The sequence below is a fragment of the Carcharodon carcharias genome, chromosome 7, assembly GCF_017639515.1.
Source record: "Carcharodon carcharias isolate sCarCar2 chromosome 7, sCarCar2.pri, whole genome shotgun sequence".
Taxonomy (NCBI): Eukaryota; Metazoa; Chordata; class Chondrichthyes; order Lamniformes; family Lamnidae; genus Carcharodon; species Carcharodon carcharias.
The window spans coordinates 153,961,268-153,979,495 of record NC_054473.1 but is presented as its reverse complement, the minus strand read 5'-3'; the positions used below and the strand labels follow the sequence as shown (position 1 = coordinate 153,979,495).

Here is an 18,228-nt window from a genome sequence, read left to right as displayed (position 1 = left end):
GCACTAGAGAGAGGGAGGGCCACTGGAATGAAGATCTCAAATTTTTCAATGGGCCTGCTCCTTCAGCATCCATATTGACAGGGGTACTGTATCTGGAGTACTACTCAGATGTTCCACTTGCACTATGATAAAAATTTTCCCACACCATCCACCTCATCTCATTTGTCTAAGCCATTTCTGAAGCCATAATGAACCACGATAATATATTGCACATAGGCTTGTGCACTGACAGAATTATGGTGTGCTAAGTGCCTCAAGTGTCTTATAACCCTTGGCCCAGTATGCCTAATAAGGCAACTAGCATCATATTGTCTTGAGGAGCATTATAGCCTTTAACAGTGAGAGCGAGAGGAGCAGCGGGGCCATTAGCAGTGAGAGAGCGAGAGGAGCAGTGGGGCCAGTAACAGCGAAAGAGTGCAAGAAGAGAGAGACCATTAAAGAGCATGGAGAGAGGCAAGAGACCATTAAAGAACGCAGAGAGCAACTGATTGGTGAGCAGGATTGAGTATGTCTCATCTTTAAAAGTAAGATCTTTGTGTTTAGGTCCCTAGTTTTTAGAAAATTTTTCTCTTATCTTAAAAATAGCTTAAGTATGAGATCGATACCGGTGTGTTTTTTTTAAAAAGGTTACAATGAAGTGTAAAGAGCGGGGGATTCTTCAAGTGTAAAGAGCAGAGATACTAGAGTAACTAAGTAATTAATAAAATACAATAGCGATGGTAGGACAGGTGATATGTTGCTGCCGCAGCATGTGGGAGCTACAGGACACCAAGGCAATCCAGGGTAAACATGTCTGTAATAAGTGTTTACAGCTTGAAGAACTTTGGATCCGTTAAGGAGCTGGAGTCCGAGCTGCAGACATTGCGCCACATCAGGAAGGGGGAAAATTACCTGGACGCTTTGTTACAAGAGGTGGCTACACCCCTCAGGTAATTCAAACCTGGTCTGTGATCAGAAACAGGAGGGTGTGGCTGCAGGTGAAGCAGGTATGGGGACCCAGTGGGTAGCGTTTGAGGCTCCTCGGCCCCTGCAACTATCCAACAGCTACGAGGTTCTTGCAAGCTGTGTGGACAAGAGCGGGGACTACATGGAAGATGAGCGAACTGACCACGGCACCGTGGCACAGGAAGCCATTCAAGTTGGAGGAGGAAATAGGAACGTAGTAGTGGTAGGAGGCAGTATAATTCGGGGGATAGATACTGTTCTCTGCAGCCATGAGTGTGAGTGCCGAAGGCTCTGTTGCCTGCCCGATGCCAGGGTTAAGGACATCTCCACAGGCTGGAGAGGAACTTGGAGTGGGGCAGGAGGGATCCAGTTGTTGTCCAGGTTGGTACCAATGACATTGATAGGACTAGTAAGGAGGCTTTGCTGAAAGAATTTGAACAGTTAAGAGCTAAATTAAACAGAAGAACCTCCAAGGTGTAATCTCAGGATTATTACCTGAGCCACAGGCAAACTGGCATAGGGTAAATAAAGTCGGGGAGTTAAATTTGTAGCTCAAAGACTGGTGTGGGAGGAATGGGTTTTAGTTCATGGGACACTGGCACCAGTACTGGGGTAAAAGGGAGCTGTTCTGGTGGGATGAGCTTCACTTGAACTGTGCTGGGACCAGTGTCCTGGCAAATCAAATAACTAGGGCTCTAGGCGAGGTGGGGTTAAGGGTTGAAGAGAGCTAACAAAGGAAACGGATATGGCAGCATTGCAGGGCAGCTAATTTAGCTATTGATACCCAGAGTGTGACAGGAAGGAACAGAGTGTAAAAAAGAAACAGCAAATCATGTCAAAAGGGGAAAAAATAGTTAAAAAGGCGAAATTAATAGCTCTTTTCTTAAATGCATGTAGTATTCAGAACAAAGTAAAAAGAGGTTAATGGGTATGACCTTATAGCTGTGACGGAGACGTGCTTACAAGGAGATCAAAGCTGGGAACTAAATATTCAGGGGTATGTGGCTTTTTGAAAGGACAGGCAGGGAGGAAAGGGTGATAGGGTAGTTTACTTAGTACGAGAAGGAATAATTACAATAGCAAGAAATAATCTTGGATTGGAAGATGTAGAATCCATATGGGTGGTAAATAACAAGGGGAAGAACACGCTTGGTGGGAGTAGTCTATAGGTCCCCTAACAGTATCTATTCTGTAGGACAGAGAAATCAGGAAGTAATGAGAACATGTAAAAAAGGCAGTACGTTAATCATGGATGACTTAACTCTTCATGTAGATTGGGAAAATCAAATTGACAGAGGCAGCCACAAGTAAGAATTCATAGTGTATTCAGGACAGTTTCCTAGAACAATATGTTGTGGATCCAACCAGGAATCGGGCTCTTTTGAACCTAGTAATGTATAATGAAGCAGGTTTAATAAACAATCTCAGAGTAAAAGAACCCCTAGGAAACAGTGACCATAACATGGTAGAATTCAGCATTCATTTTGTGAGTGAGAAACTTGGATTGTGAAGAATTGTGCTAAACTTAAATAAGGGTAATTACAAAGGAATGAGGGCAGAGTTGGCTGGAGTGGACTAGGAAAGCAGTTTAGCAGAAAAGACGGTTGATGAACAATGGCAGACATTTGAGAAAATAGTTCATGACTCACAACAAAGGTATATCCCAGTGAGGAGGAAGGATTTTAGGAAGGGGTAAACTAGCCATGGTTAACCAAGGAAGTTAAGGATAGTGTCAAACTGAAAGAAAAAGCATACGTGGTAAAGGTTAGTGGTAACTCAGAGGATTGGGAAAGGTTTTAAAAAGCAACAAAAAATGACCAAAAAATAATGAGAGAAAATAAACTTTGAGGGTCAACTAACAAATAATATAAAAATGGACAGTAAGAGCTTCTTTAAATAAATGAAAAAGAAGAGAGAGGCCAAAGTGAACATAGGCCCCTTAGAGAATAGGGCTGGGGAAATAATAATGGGGACCCAGGAAATGGCAGAGGAGTTGAATAAATACTTTCCATCAGTCTTCACAGTAGAAGACACTTATAGCAGTTCAAAAATACTAAATCAAGGGGCAAAGGGATGGAGGAAATAAATACAACAACTACCACCAGAGAAAAAGTATTAGGGAAACTAATGGGGTTAGAGGCTGATCCGATGGGTTGCATCCTAGGATATTAGAGGAAGTAGCTACACAAATAGTGGATGCACTGGTAGTAATCTTCCAAGAATCCTTAGATTCTGGAGAAGTGCCAATGAACACCCTTATTCAAAAAGAGAGGGAGATTTTAAAAAAAAAACAGGTAACTATAGGCCAGTTAGCTTAACATCGTCAATGGGAAATTGTTAGTTTATTATCAAGGGATGTAATAGCAAAGCTTTTAGGATTGCATAATATAATCAAGCAGAGTCAGCATGGCTTCATGAAAAGGAAATCATGCCTGACAAATTTATTAGAATTCTTTGAGGAGGTAAGAAGCAGGATAGATAAAGGGGAACCAGTAGATGTAATATATTTGGATTTCCAAAAAACGTTCAATATGGTACAGCATATAAGCTGTATAATACTTAATAAGATAAGGGCCCATGGAGTTGGCGATAGTATTATAATATGGATAGAGGATTGACTAATAGAAGACAGAGTTGGGATATGGGGGGCAATTTCAGGATGGCAAACAGTAGCTAGTGGAGTGCCACAGGGATTAGTGCTGGGGCCACAAATATTTACAGTATTAATGACTCAGATGAGGGAAGTGAATGTACTGTTGCCAAGTTGCGGATGACACAAAAATGGGTGGGAAGGCAAGTTGTGAGAGTGACACAGTAATATAGACAGGTTAATTGAGCGGGCAAAAACTTGGCAGATGGAATATGATGTGGCATTTTGGCAGGAAGAATAAAGGAGCTGAATATTATTTAAATGGAGAAAGACTGCAGAAAGCTACAGCACAGAGATTTGAGAGTCCTTGTGCATGAATCCCAAAAAGCTAACATACAAGCTCAACAGGTAATAGGAAAGGCAAATGGAATGTTGGCCTTTATTTCAAAGGGAATGGAGTATAAAAATAGGGAAATCTTACTAAAACTATACAAGGTACTAGTTAGACCACACCTAGAGTACTGTGGACAGTTTTAGTTCCCTTATCTAAGGAAAGGAATACTGGCATTGATGGCCAGAGAATGTTCACCAGGTTAATCCTGGGTATGGAGAGATTTTCTTATGAGGAGAGGTTGAGTAGTTTGGGCTTGCACTCACTGGAGTTTAGAAGAATGAGAGGCGACCTTATTGAAACATAAGATTCTTAGAGGGCTTGACAGGGTAGTTGCTGAGAGGTTGTTTACCCTTGTGGGAGAGTCTAGGACCAGAGGGCATAATCTCAGAGTAAGGGGGTGCCCATTTAAGACAGAGATAAGGAAGGATTTCTCTGAGGGTAGTTAATCTGTGGAATTCTTGACTGCAGAGGCCTGTAGAGGCTGGGCCCTTAAGTATGTTCAAGGCTGAGATAGACAGATTTTTAATCAGTAAGGGAATCAAGGGTTATGGAGAAAAGGCAGCAAAGTGGAGTTGAGGATTATCAAATCAGCCATGATCTCATTGGTGGAGCAGGCTCAATGGGCCAAATGGCCTACTTCTCCTGCTGTTATGGTTTGCCTGTGAGGAAGAGCTGAGTGGACTGCTATTGGGGTCAATGCTTGGAGCACTTTTGTTTCTTATTTGCATAAATGACCTGATGCAGAAACCACTTGCAGGTAACTCTTGAGGAGGGAATGCAGTGGAAATAGGGAAATTTGCTAATGGAAAGAAAATGCTAAAATAAATATGGAAAAAGTATTGCTTTTTGAATGAAAGAATGAAAAGCATAAACAACATGAGGGAGAGTGGTATTATCTCAGGAAGACTTTTGAAAGGAATCTACGAGGGGTGTCTGGAACAGAAGTAGTCTGGCCCATCGTCCCTGCACTGACTCTTCGAAAAATTGGCAAATTCCTCTAAGCTAATACTCCATTAATTTTTAACCCTGTTAAATTGTATGCCTCAGTTTTCCACACCTACCTCTAGTGTATGGCAGTCAATATCTACACCTAAAGCTGTTTGAGAATACATCAGAACACTGGGTGGAACAACATAATTGGCTAATCACTCTGCTTTAAATTGAGCTGGTATTGAAAACTTTAGGATTATGTATTGGCATATTAAGAAACAGTAATTACACTCCAATCAGCCTGTATTCTGAATTGTACATGAACATTTTTAAGCAGGAGCTGCTGGACAGTGATTTGATAAGTAATCCTAGCTAATTTTTTTCTTTTTGACTCTATTAAGGCCAATTCTGTCCCTACTGCTGCACCAGCACATGGCAGCAAATAAGGTAGGCAATTGAAATGCAAGTTTGAGATGCCTGTCCTTTTGACAGGCACCTAAGTGACTGACTTCCCACATGCTTTAATTGTACCTCTCAAAAGGGCATTTTCACAATTTTCTGGCTTTCATTTTGCATGCCAATGGTACTTAAAACATGAGGATTCTTGTACCGCAAGATATGTGAATTTGATTTTTATCCCCCTCATTCTTGTGTAGGTAATCAAGTTTTCTTTTTAAATGCATGTTTTAAAAGTTAGCCAGCAAAGTAGAAAGAATATGGAAAATAGACCTTGTAGATATATAACTGCTTCTTGTGCCCCCTTCCTTGTTTTACAACTATAACTTTGTAAGTTTATGAAACTACAATCTCTCTGTCTTGGTGAGAATTCAAAGATGATGGTTTCCATTTTGGTTGAGTTAAGGTAAATTTTAGCTCCATCAAAACTTGAAGTCAGAAAGGCAGCTTAACAGTGTCAGTAGTTCTCTTGGTGTTGAAGTTACTGGAAAGATGTAAAAAGATGTTGGATGCAGGTGAAAGCGGACCAAGGCCTTGTTACTGGAAGTAGTTTGCTCTGATGTCACCCAGGAGTAGAATGAAGATGATAAATGAGAGGACAAAGTTTTTGAGCCTTGGTTGTGCAAAGGTAGCCATGCAGGTGTGAGGCTCAATGAGGTGCTGTGGGCCATCAGCAGCAGCAGAATTGTACTTTAACACAACCTGTAACCTCATGGCCCGGCATGTCCCACACTCTACCATTACCATCAAGTCAGGGGATCAACTCTCGTTCGATGAAGAGTGCAGGAGGGCATGCCAGGAGCAGCACCAGGCTTACCTAAAAATGAGCTGTCAACCTGGTGAAACTAACACAAGACTATTTGCATAAGGAGCAAGTGATAAAGCTAAGCAATCCCACAACCAGTGGATCAGATCTAATCTCTGCAGTCCTACCACATCCAGCCAAGAATGGTGGTGGATAATTAAACAACTCACTGGAGGAGACGGCTCCACAAATATCCCCATCCTCAATGATGGGGGAGCCAGTGCAAAAGATAACGCTGAAGCATTTGCTACAATCTTCAGCCAGAAGTGCCGAGTGGATGATCCATCTCAGCCTCTTCTGGAAGTCCCCAGCATGAAAGATGCCAGTTTTCAGTTCTCTCCGTGATATCAAGAAATGGCTGAAGGCACTGGATGCTGCAAAGGCTATGGGCCTTGACAGTATCCCGGCAATATCACTAAAGGCTTGTGCTCCAGAACTTGCCATGCCCCTAGCCAAGCTGTTTCTGTACAGCTACAACACTGGCATCTATCCGGCTATGTGGAAAATTTCCCAGATACGTCCTGCACACAAAAAGCAGAACAAATTTAATTCGGCCAGTTACCGCCCCACCAGTCTGCTCTCAATCATCAGTAAAGTAATGGAAGGGGTCATCAACAGTGCTATCAAGTGGCACTTGCTTAGCAATAACCTGCCACTCAATTCCTGACCTCATTTACAGCCTTGGGTCAAACATGGACAAAAGAGCTGAACTCATGAGGTGAGAGTGACTGCCCCTGACATCAAGGCCACATATGACTGAGTGTGACATCAAGGAGCCCTAGCAAAACTGAAATCAATGGAAATCAGGGAGAAAACTCTTTGCTGGTTGGAGTCATACCTAGCACAAAGGAAGATGGTTGTGGTTGTTGGTCAGTCATCTCAGCTTCAGGACATCACTGCTGGAGTTGCTCAGGGTAGTGTGCTTGGACCAACCATCTTCAGCTGCTTCATCAATGACCTTCCTTCCATCATAAGGTCAGAAGTGGGGATGTTCGCTCATCATTGCAATATGTTCACCATTCACGACCCTCAGATATTGAAGCAGTCCATATCCAAATGCAGCAAGACCTGGGCAATATCCAGGCTTGGGGTGACAACTAACATTCGCGCCACACAAGTACCAAGAAATGACCATCTCAAACTGAATGCCCACTATCAACATCCTTGGGTTTACCATTGACCAAAAATGAATTGGACTAGCCATATAAATACTGTGGCTACAGGAGCAAGTCAGAAGCTAGGAATCATGTGACGAGTAACTCATCTGCTGACTCCCTTTAGCCTGTCACCTATCAACAAGGCATAAGTCAGGAGTGTGATGGAATACTTCCCATTTGCCTGGATGAGTACAGCTCCCACAACACTCAAGACGTTTGGCACCGCCCAGTACAAAGCAGCCTGCTTGATTGGCACCACATCCACAGGCATTCACACCTTCCACCACCAACACACAGTAGCAGCAGTGTGTACCATCTACAAGATGCACTGCAGGAATTCACCAGTGCAACTTTGACATCACCTTCCAAACCCACAACCACTACCATCTAGAAGGACAAAGGCAGCAGATAGATGGGAACACCACCACTTGGAAGCTCCCCTCCAAGTCACTCACCATCCTGACTTGGAAATATATTGCCGTTCCTTCACAGTTGCTGGGTCAAAATCCTGGAACTCCCTTCCTAACAGCAATGTGGGTGTATCTACGCCACATGGACTGCAGCGGTTCAAGAAGGCAGCTCACCACCACCCTCCCGAGGGCCACTAGGGATGGGTAATAAGTGCTGGCCCAGCCAACAAAGCCCACATCCCGTGAATGTATTTTTAAAAAAAACAAGTTGTAATGAGGACATGATGTAGTGAAGATGAACCATGTGAAGGTGTGGCAAAAGAAAATAGAATAGCTGAAACTATTGAACCTCAGAGGATGAGAGCACCAACAGATCATATTCTCACAGGGTGTTATTACCAAACTTCTGTGCAATGAGTAGGATGGAAGGACGGTTGTAATAACTTCAGAAAGTTTTCGAAGCTTTCTGTTTGGTTCCTTCCTGCCCTACCCTGAACTTGTATCTTCCTCCACTTTCTCTCCCATCTACCTTCATACCCTCTAAAATCCACCACCTGCTCCCTTAACCCTATTCCCATTAAACCGACCCAACTTCCTCCCCTGGCTTCCATGTTAGCTGATATTATTGAAGCTTTTGTCTCCTTGGGTACTGTCCCCCCTTTCCTGCATTTCTGCTGTCACCACCCCTCTCTTTAAAAACAGCTTTTGATTCCTTTGTCCCTGCAAATTTCAGCCCCATCTCCAACCCACCCTTTCCTATCGAAGGTCACCTCCAAACCGGTGTGCATCTTTCCCAGAATTTCATGTCTGAATCTTTCCAATCCCTTGCCATAATCAAGTCACAAATGTCAACCTATGTGACTGTGATAATCTATTTCCTCTAATCTGTCTAGAGCCTTTTGTATGGTTGACCCACATCATCCTCCTCCAGCACCTCTCCACTGTCATCCAGCTGTGTGGGACTGCACTTGCCTGATTTGATTTTTATCGATCCAGTTAGAGTCAATCACCTGTAGTGGCTTTTCTGCCTGCTCCCGCATTATTAATTCTGATGTCTTGTAAGAATCTACCCTTGCCCCCTTCCTATTTCTGATCCGTATGCTGCCCCTCAGCAGCAACTCCCTAAAATGCAGCTTTAGTTTTCACATGCATGTTGATGACATTCAGCACCAGCTCATCATCACTCAGGCCCTCCTGTTAAGAAATAGAGTTTAAGTAGGTTGTATTTGTATTTGGGTGTGTTAGGAGTAAGGTACATCTTAAGTTTAAGTTTTAGCTTTAATGTTTAAGTTTGGTTTATATTTGTATGTTAAGAAAAGAAGTTGAGTTTTAGTTTCACTTTAAAAGGTACCTCTTTTAATGAAGCTTTTATGTCTCTTGAAGAGGAGTTAAAGTAAACGAGAGTAGAAGAAAAATGTGCTGTTGTCTAGCAACAGGGGTCCAGAGAAGGAGGCCCCACAGAAACAGAAAAGTAGTTTCAGTTCAGTTGAAAGCAGTTTGAGTTCAGTTGGAGCCAGGATTCCAAAGAGGCTGGACAACAAAGGGACAGAAAGCAAGTCCCATACTAAAGTTGCTGCCAGGGAAAGCTGGACAAGAGAGGAAACTGCAGAAGCAGTTTCCAGAAACTAAAGAAGAAAGTCCCAAAACTCAAGGTAGTGGAACAGGAAAAGTCCCAAGAGTACAGTCAAGTCACAGGACAAGGACAGGAATCTGGAAGAGGTTCTGCTCTGTGGAAGTGAAAATAAGGAGCAGAGAGGAAGGCTTCAAGCTTAAAGGAAGAAAGTTGCAGGATGCAGATTTAAGCAATATAGGTGTACGAGAAGCCGGAAGATCCAAGGATGCAGCTGAAGGTCTGTAACTCTCTACAATGGGCACTTGAAGCAGTGGTGTTCTATTGGAACTGCTGAGTCAGTGAGTGTGTGTGTGTGTGTGTGTGTGTGTGTGTGTGGGGAAGAAAGCTTGAATCCACGTGGCGATCCAGGGGAGAAGAACATCAGAAGGAGAGTTCAAAACCCTAGAAGTGGACCCTTGCAGAAGGCGTTTGGGAGAAGATTCCAAAGCAAGTTCTTGGAGAGCGGAGAATGGAACCCCTTATGTGAAAAACTGAGTTTAATGAGACCGTTTGGCTCACGTTGTGACAAGCGTCTTGGGAGTTGATGAGAGATCCATAGCATCTGTTTTGGGTGTCCTCTATCAATTGGTTTGAGTGTGGGTTGCCTGACAAAAGGTTGCCTATTGGTTCACATGACTGTACTTTGAACATGAGAGTATAAGAGAGCTTTTGTAACTTGTATTATCCTTATGAACCTGTATATATCTGCAAAGGTATAGTTGTGGGTGAAGGAGTATTGTAATATAGTTCATTTTTTCTTGTTTAATAAATGTTTTATTCTTTTGTTAAAAGTTCATCAGTGACCCCTGTGACTCTGTTCAGTAGCCACTCTCCATGGATCTAAACAAAAAATAAAAGCTAGAATCTATCAAGCCGGGTTCTGCCATGGGATTTGGCTTGTCCAGTAGTAACATCAACTAGGATCGTAATAATCGACTGTCTCTAAATTTTCAAACTACTTTTCTGATATCCACTAAAAGTTTCTTCCAGCTACATATTGGGAAGAGCAAAGCCATTGCCTTCTCTCGCTGCCACAAACTCTGCTCTCTAGCCATCAAATCCACCCCTCTCCCTGGCAACTGTATGATACTATATCAGATTATTCCCAATCTTGGTATTGTACATGACCAGAGATGAGCTTCTGACCAGCTAATTGCACCGACATTAAGTTTGTATATGTGGAAGAGCGGGCCCCACCGGCTGGGCGGTGGGCGGGCAGCCAACCCCCACTGCCAGTTCGGGGCCCGCCACCATTTTGAGTGGGCGGGCCGATTAAGGCCCACCCAGTGACCTGCCCGACAGGAAGTGCTATGCGCTACCTGTGAGGAGGAGGGGGGGATCCCCAACTATCAAAGTGCGCTCTTTTGTGCATGCGCACAAAAGTGCGCACTGCTCCCTGAGGCAAAGTGCTGTCTCAGGGAGTTTACTGACAGGTGAGAAAATTCAAAAAATAGAGAAATATTAAAATTATTAACATGTCCCCCTCATGTGACAATGTCACACGAGATGAAACATGTTAATGAGGAACACACAAAGTTTATTAAATTTTTTAAAAATGGACATGAAATTTCATCCCGCCAGTGGATGAAGTTTCATGAATAAGCAGGCTCCTGGCCTGCCCGCCAGCCTTAATCGTGGACGGGCAGGGTCTTTAACAAGGTTAATTAGCCTGTCAATGGCCTTAATTGGCCATTGACAAGTCGGTGGGTGGATGGTTGATTTCGCTGTCCGCCCACCTTCCTGAAGATTTAAATGGACCGGGATGACGTCGGGGGTTCCTCCTGACACCATCCCACGTCATTTTCCCCTTGGCGAGCAGGCCCTGCTCCCAAATTGCCACGGGGAAAATCCTGGCCCTTGTCTTAACTCACACCAAGTTCTGTTCTCCCATCACCCCTGAGCTCAGCAGTATCTTGGATTTTAGCTTTCTCATCTTTGTTTTCAAAATTCGCCGCTGCCTCATCCCTCCCTAGCTCTGTAATCTCCTCCAACCCTCCAAGATATCTGCATTCCTCCAATTCTAGTCTCATGAGCATCCCCGATTTTAATTGCTTTAGTATTGCTGGCCATGCCTTCAGCTGCCAAGATAGTAAGTTCTAGAATTCCCTCTCTACACCTTTTCACCTCTCTACATCTCTTCCCTCCTTTAAAATGTTCCTTAAAATGACTAATGACACTTTTTGACCAAGCTTTTGGTCATTTGCCTTTGTGGCTTGGTGTCACATTATGTTGTACATTCCTATGAAATGCCTTGCGTTGCTTTACTATGTTAAAAGGTGCTATCTAAATACAATCTGTTGTGGCTGCCATTGCATTGTTTTCCTGTGCATTGTATCAGAGTTGGGGATGATGAGGCAGCCATGTTTGCTCCCAGCAAAATTTGACAGAAGTCTCAACACTAATGTAATCCCAAGTTGAGGTCATAACTCTGTCCAAGTAGGAAAAGTAAGGAGGAGTCATCCTAGCTGTTTTGTGTACCTCTAAATAGCTTATTCGAGCACATTGGTAGATACTTGAAAGCAAATGACATTTAAGCCATCAGGCAGGAAATGGCATGTTGTCCTATAATAAAATCCCTCACTGGCAGATGTTGAAAAGAAGTACAAAATAACTTCCTCCTAGCCCTGACTTCATCAAAAAAAAATTGAATTTCCATTTTTAAAAAAAGGCATAATTCTTGCTACCCTCTATTGGTCAAAATAAACTTAAAATCCTGATAGTTCTCTGAGAACTGATGCTGCTTTAGGAAATGGCTATATTATATGTAGGTTAGGCAGTAAGAGACTGCTACACCAGCTAATCATTTCAGAATGATGTATAGGAATGATAAGCTGAACAAAAGGCAATAGTTTGATCAAGTAAAGGGCTATATCTTGGTCACTAAGCAACCATTAGACCAGTTGTTAAACTCATATGAAGGCCTAGGCCTGCAGGAATTGGGGAAATGTTTCTCTGCTTAATTTGCATCTTGGATTTCATCAACTGATTACCTAATTGCACCTCAGTGAATTGAGTCTGCATTTTATTGGCCATTAAGATAAGTTGTTCAAGCTTTTATTCCATTTTTTTGACTGGCTGTGTATTTTGGAATTTTAGTTCAGAATAAGGGCCGGCCATTTAAGATTGACATGAGGAGTTGCTTCACTGAGTGGTGAACCTTTGGAATTCTCTACCCCAGATGGCTGTGGAAGCTCAGTCACTGAGCATGTACAAGGCAGAAATAGATAGATTTCTGGATGCTAATGACATCGAGGGATATGGAGGTAGTGGGCAAAATGGCATAGAGGTAAATGATCAGCCATGACCTGTTTGAATAGTGGAGCAGGCTCAACGGGCCAAATGGCCTACTCCAGTGTTCTAGTTAAAGGAGACCACATTAGCATTGAGATAATAAAAATAAACGTGCAAAAGTCAAGCAGCTCACTCTTTGGAGACCAAGACGATCTGTCAATGTTCCCTGTAGTTCTGCTGAAGAAGGATATGCTTAAAGTCCTGCCTGTGTTGAGTGTGATTTTTTTGCAAGATTGGATTATTGCTATTTGACACCTTGGTAACTTGTGATCCATTTATTAGTCATTATTGTCACCTTGGAAAGTGACCGGGATTATGTATGCTTCCTTGTGTAGTCTGTACATTACCTGTTGTAATTGGTACATGCTCCACAGATGTTTTATCCTACTTACTGTGGAAAAATGCATCTTGAAAGCAAGTGACAGTTAGATTAGCCTATATCATCATCTTTATGCACTCCCTTGGGATCAAGGATGACTTGCTTCCACTCTGGTTCTGAGATGGCTGATAAGTCTAATGTGCAATCTACAGACTCTGCCGTATGCAGAGTAGGTGATGCTTGAAGGGTTGGGTAGATGAGTATGGAGGTTTGTGCATTCTCTGATGCCTTGACTTTGTCTCTGTGTATTCCTGATGAAGTGTCTTGATGTGATTGGCGCTTTCCCAAATGAACCTTCTCAGTTTTGGTTGGTCATGAGCCAGGGACTCCCATATGTTGATAGGGATATTTTATTTCTTCTGAGAAGCTTTGAGGACGTCCCTAAAATGTTTGTTGTCCTCCTGGGAACCTCCTGCCACGACAGAGTTCTAAGTAGAATGGTAGCTTCAGGAGTCTGGTGTCAGGCATACAAATAACATGCCCTGCCCAATGAAGCTGGTTTTAAGCGATTAGCACCTTGGTGCTGAGCATGTTGGCTTGGGATGGACTGCTGCTTTTAGACCATCCTTCTTGCCATTGGATTTGGAGGGTCTCGTGAAGGCATCTTTGGTGGTACTTTTCCAGTGTTTTGAGGTGCCTGCTATGGTTTGTCCTAGCCTCCAAAGCATCCTAGCCTCCGAAGCATATAAGAACACACAGATCACTGCTGTCTGGTAAACCATGACGTTAGTCTCAGGTTTCAGATCCTTGTCCCCATATGCCTTTTGCCAGTCAGCCGAGGGCTGAGCTGGCACATTGGAGGTGATGATGAATTTTGTCACTTATGTCTGACTTCGTTGAGAGGAGGCTCCCAAGGTACAGAAAATTGTCCAAGTTTTTCAGGATCTCTCTGTTGTGCTATTGAAGCTAATTGGAAAGAAAATCTTAGTTTTCTGGATGTTTAGTGAAAGGCTGATTTTCTTCTGTTTCGAAGGTGTCAGCGCTGACCTGGAGCTCTATTTTGGAGTTTGCATGCACTCGAGCGTTATCTGCATACTGGAACTTAACTGAAGTTGGAGTGATTTTGGTTTTGGGTTGAAGTGGCCTAAGTTGAACAGTTTCCCGTCCATTCTTCAAATTATCTCCACACCTGTGGGCAATTTGCTGGGGATGTGATGAGGTTTCATAGCGAGGAAGATGGGGAAGAGTGTTGGTGTGATGACACAGCCTTGTTTGACCCCAGTCTTCACTGAGATAGGGTCTGTGGTGGTTCGTTGGTGAGGATCGTGGCTTGAATCTCATCATGGAGGATGGTGACAAATTTCTGATAGCCAAATTTGAAGAGAGTGCTTCATAAGCTTTCAAAATTGACAAAGTCAAAGGCTTTCATAGGTTGAAGAAGGCCATATATAGCAGTTGGTGCTGCTCCTTGCATTTTGGTTGGATTTGCCACACAGTGAAGATAATGTCTGTGGTGCCTCTCGATGGGTGAAAACTGCACTGTGACCCTGGAGGGAAATCTTTGGCCATTGGGAGGAGGCAATGAGGAGGATCCTTGTAATCTTTTTTGTGGCAGGTCATTAGCCTATGTGGCGATGTAATCATTTGAATGGGGAAACCAAAGACAGAAAGATCTGCATCAGTGGGAATTATGAGGCTTGTGCTCTTTGGTCTAGCATAGAATGCTCAGAATAGTCGATTGTTGTGGCATAATTCTTTTGACCTACATTCCTCCATGTTTCATCTTCAAGAATGGTGTAATTTGAAGAACATGAATGGAATGTTTTTGGTTGCTCATATCACCCCCTCCCCCCGCAACTCCCCCAAGCACATATGGGCACATTCAGTGATAGCTCTACCATGTACTTTACCACCGCCCTAAAATCCATAACCACAACAAGTGTTACCAGACTGCATGACCAGTCACAAGTTGTGAATGAGCCAGAGCCTTGCTTAACGAAGGACTGAAGCCGTCTTATTTGGCTCCTGTGAAAAGCTGCATGTCTTTATCACAATTTCTTCCTCCTGTCTGGCTCTTTACTTGGGCCAAATAATGCACAATTTCCTGCTTTAAAATGAGACCTCACTTGACTTGCAAAACACTGCGGATGCTGGAATTCTGTCTGAAATGAATACAAAGTTCTGTTGAAAGGTCACAGACCTGAAACATGAGCACTGTTTCTCTACACAGATGCTGTCAGACCTGCGGAGTATTTCCAACATTTTCTGGTTTTACTTCACTTGACAGTTTTGGTTTTGTGAATGGCAAACTCTGTTGGGTGGGTTTTCCTACTAAAAGATTGTTTGCATATTCAGAGCAAAGCAATAGTCATGGCAGACAGTGAGGTTCAATTCCATCAGGCTGTTGTATCAGTACAAAAACAAAACACACTGGATGCAGGAAATCTGAAATAAATAGAAACAGAAAATGCTAAAAATACTTAGGTCAGGCAGCGTCTGTGCTGAAACAGCTAGCATTTCGGGTCAGACTCATTGTCTGCGTTTTCTTATGCACTATATCAAAGCTCCTTTTCTGTTAGGAACAGCATTCTGTTATGGTTCATAGTTGAGAATTGTAGACAGTGATGATATGTTACCTCTTAAATTCCAATCTCAATGTGGCAATTGAATCTGGTATGCTACATGATAAATCAACCACCCTTCCTTTCAATTTACAGCTAAGATGAAAGGCCATAGAAATAATCCTTAGATTTTTTGTAAAGCTTAAGAGTTGACATTTCAAAGCTATTGATAATCCTTTATTCAGTCATGTGAATAAGAATTTTTGATCATTTGTGTCCAAATTGTTTCTCTATCTAGTAATTGCTGCAATTTGTGATTGATTTTAATGCAAAGACGTGTGATGCTGAGTAAAGTCTTGGCCAAGGATCTTGTTTGGGCGCAACCTTCATCATGCAGAGGTCATTGCTGAAGGAGATTTACTCAAGGTTGTGGAGAATGGCAAATGGTGGGGATAAGTTCCTTCATCCTTTGTACATATAAAGTTCCTCAGTTTGGGGGTAAAGTCAGCTTTTGCATACTAAGTTTACCATCTTTTGGATTCTGCAGTAACTGGATTAATCAGTGTCACAGTTAGTAATTAACATAGGCATGCAAATAATACAAAGCACAAAAGCAAATTAAGAAATAGGGGTAGGTATAGGCCAAATGACCCCTTGAGTCTGCTCTGCCTTTCAATAACATGGCTGACCTTGAACCTCAAACCACTTTTCTGATCGCAGTTTTCCTTGTTTCCCTTCAACTCCAACAATTTATCAATCTTAGCCTTGAATATACTTGATCACTGCATATCCATGGCCCTCTAGAGTAGAGAATTCTAAAGGTTCACAGCATCTGAATGATGAAATTTCCCCTGGCCTTAGGCCTAAATGGTGAGCTCCTATGCTGAGACAATGCCCGCTAGTTCTAAATCACCAGTCAGGGAAACTGCCTCTTATTCACACGGCATTTTTGAAAAGAACACATCCAATAATGAGCCACTTTAATACATTTATTTATAACAGTTACAATATACATATCTCTGAAAATTGTAAACAAATGCAGGTTTTGTGTTGTATGTTATAGAGTACTAAAAAGAACACAAAGTTGTTAAAGACAAAACAAAAGTTCTGATAAAAAAACTGCAATAAAAATAGTTTGATAAGATGATGACTATTTCATGGGCACTATTTCCTTAACTTTTTTGGATTGACTATAGTATGATTTTGATTTACAGGTGGAACCATGCCATTAAGTGTCCAAGCACCACAAATTTCACAGGCACCATTTCTGTTGGATGGTTTTGCATCACAGAGCGTCTTCAATGATCTAGCTTCAGGTAGATTTTTTTACCCCTGGAATTCCAGTGAATGGTCAAATTTATTTCTTACTACTTTTCTCTTCTGAACGCATCTAGGTATAGTTCCATATGTACAGACCATTTTTGTGGCTCTTACCCTAGTGCTTATTTAATTTATTTTTGGAATCTGAGAGTCCCTGGCAAGGTCAGCATTTATTCCCCACCCACCCCTAATTGCCCTTGAGTTGGTGGTGAGTCACCTCCTTGGACCGCTCCTGCCATCCAGGTTGTGATCAGCTGACCCTTCTCACATGGTCACGGTGGCTTATCTATTCCATTTCAACTCTTCTTTCTACTAAAATGTGCCACCTCATACCTATATTGAAATTCATTTGCCATTGCACCCATTCTGCAAGTTTATTAATGTCGGCTTGAAATGTCACATTCTTCCTCAGTATTAACTGTACAGCCCCCCACACCCCCAAATTTTGTATCTGCAAACTTTGAAATTGTACCTTCAGATTTGATTCCAAATTGTAAACAACAGTGGTACCAGCATCGATACCTTGGAACGTCATTTTCTGCCCTTTACCACTGAGTAGCTATGCTTAACCCCTATTCTCTGTTTCTGTTCAGCTTGCTATCCATTCTATTTGTTTCCTACCTTCACATAGTTATGATCCAGTTAGGGACCAATAACACTTTCTTTAAAATAGACAAAATTTGAACTTACAGTTACACACTAAGAATAAAGCCACAAGATTCCATGGTTTCAAACAAAGAGGAAATTATACTCTACCAGAGTCAATTAAGCAAACATTCAATACCCTCTGTCTTCTACTCTAACAACCAGAGGTAAACATGAATTAACAATCAAACTTTGGCCAAACATACCACAAACTGTACATTAAATGGCAGGTGCAACCAGGACAGGTATCTCTAATTTCCCAGCAACCCACTCAGATGTCATACAAATTCTTTTGCCTCCCTTCCAAAGAATTTCAGCTACTCTCCTTCAAAGAGCTAGTCTAATCCCCAGCCAACAGCAGCTCTATTCCACCTGGGTTCCGCGCATAGAATCCTCACCCAAAAGGCAGACTATTCCAGGTCTCTCTCAAATCTGCTCCTAGGTTCAGCCTCCTTGGTTGTTTTTCCCTGCTGAGCTAACCTACTGAAACGGCATCCCCTTGTGTTGACCAGGCTACATACACTCCAGCATCTAAACATAGCTACCTAGCTGCGCTGAGCAGAACATCAGTGCTCCTGGGTTTTCGCCAACTCTCCACTGCACCGAGCAAGCACTGTGCCTGGGTGCCTCTGAGCCCTGACTGTATGGAGCTGATCACATCACTTCAGCTGGCAACCTTCAGTTGCCTCTTCATCCCCAGACTCCTCTTATCATGTAGGCTTCTTTTCGTGTTGTGCCCGAAAACCCTGGTCCCATGGCCGGGTTTTTGTGCCCTCTCCAAGTAGGCTTTCCT

At 42.6% G+C, this 18,228-nt stretch overlaps 1 protein-coding gene across 3 annotated transcripts in view; it reads left to right on the top strand.

Annotated features, from left to right (window-relative positions):
- Positions 1–18,228, top strand: part of ap1g1 (adaptor related protein complex 1 subunit gamma 1) — a 145,163-nt gene that overhangs the window by 106,280 nt on the left and 20,655 nt on the right. For all 3 annotated transcript variants that reach the window (XM_041190917.1, XM_041190915.1, XM_041190916.1), the window contains one exon: positions 16,685–16,786. In XM_041190917.1, coding sequence (XP_041046851.1) covers positions 16,685–16,786 — 102 coding nt within the window. The remainder of the gene's footprint in view (positions 1–16,684; positions 16,787–18,228) is intronic.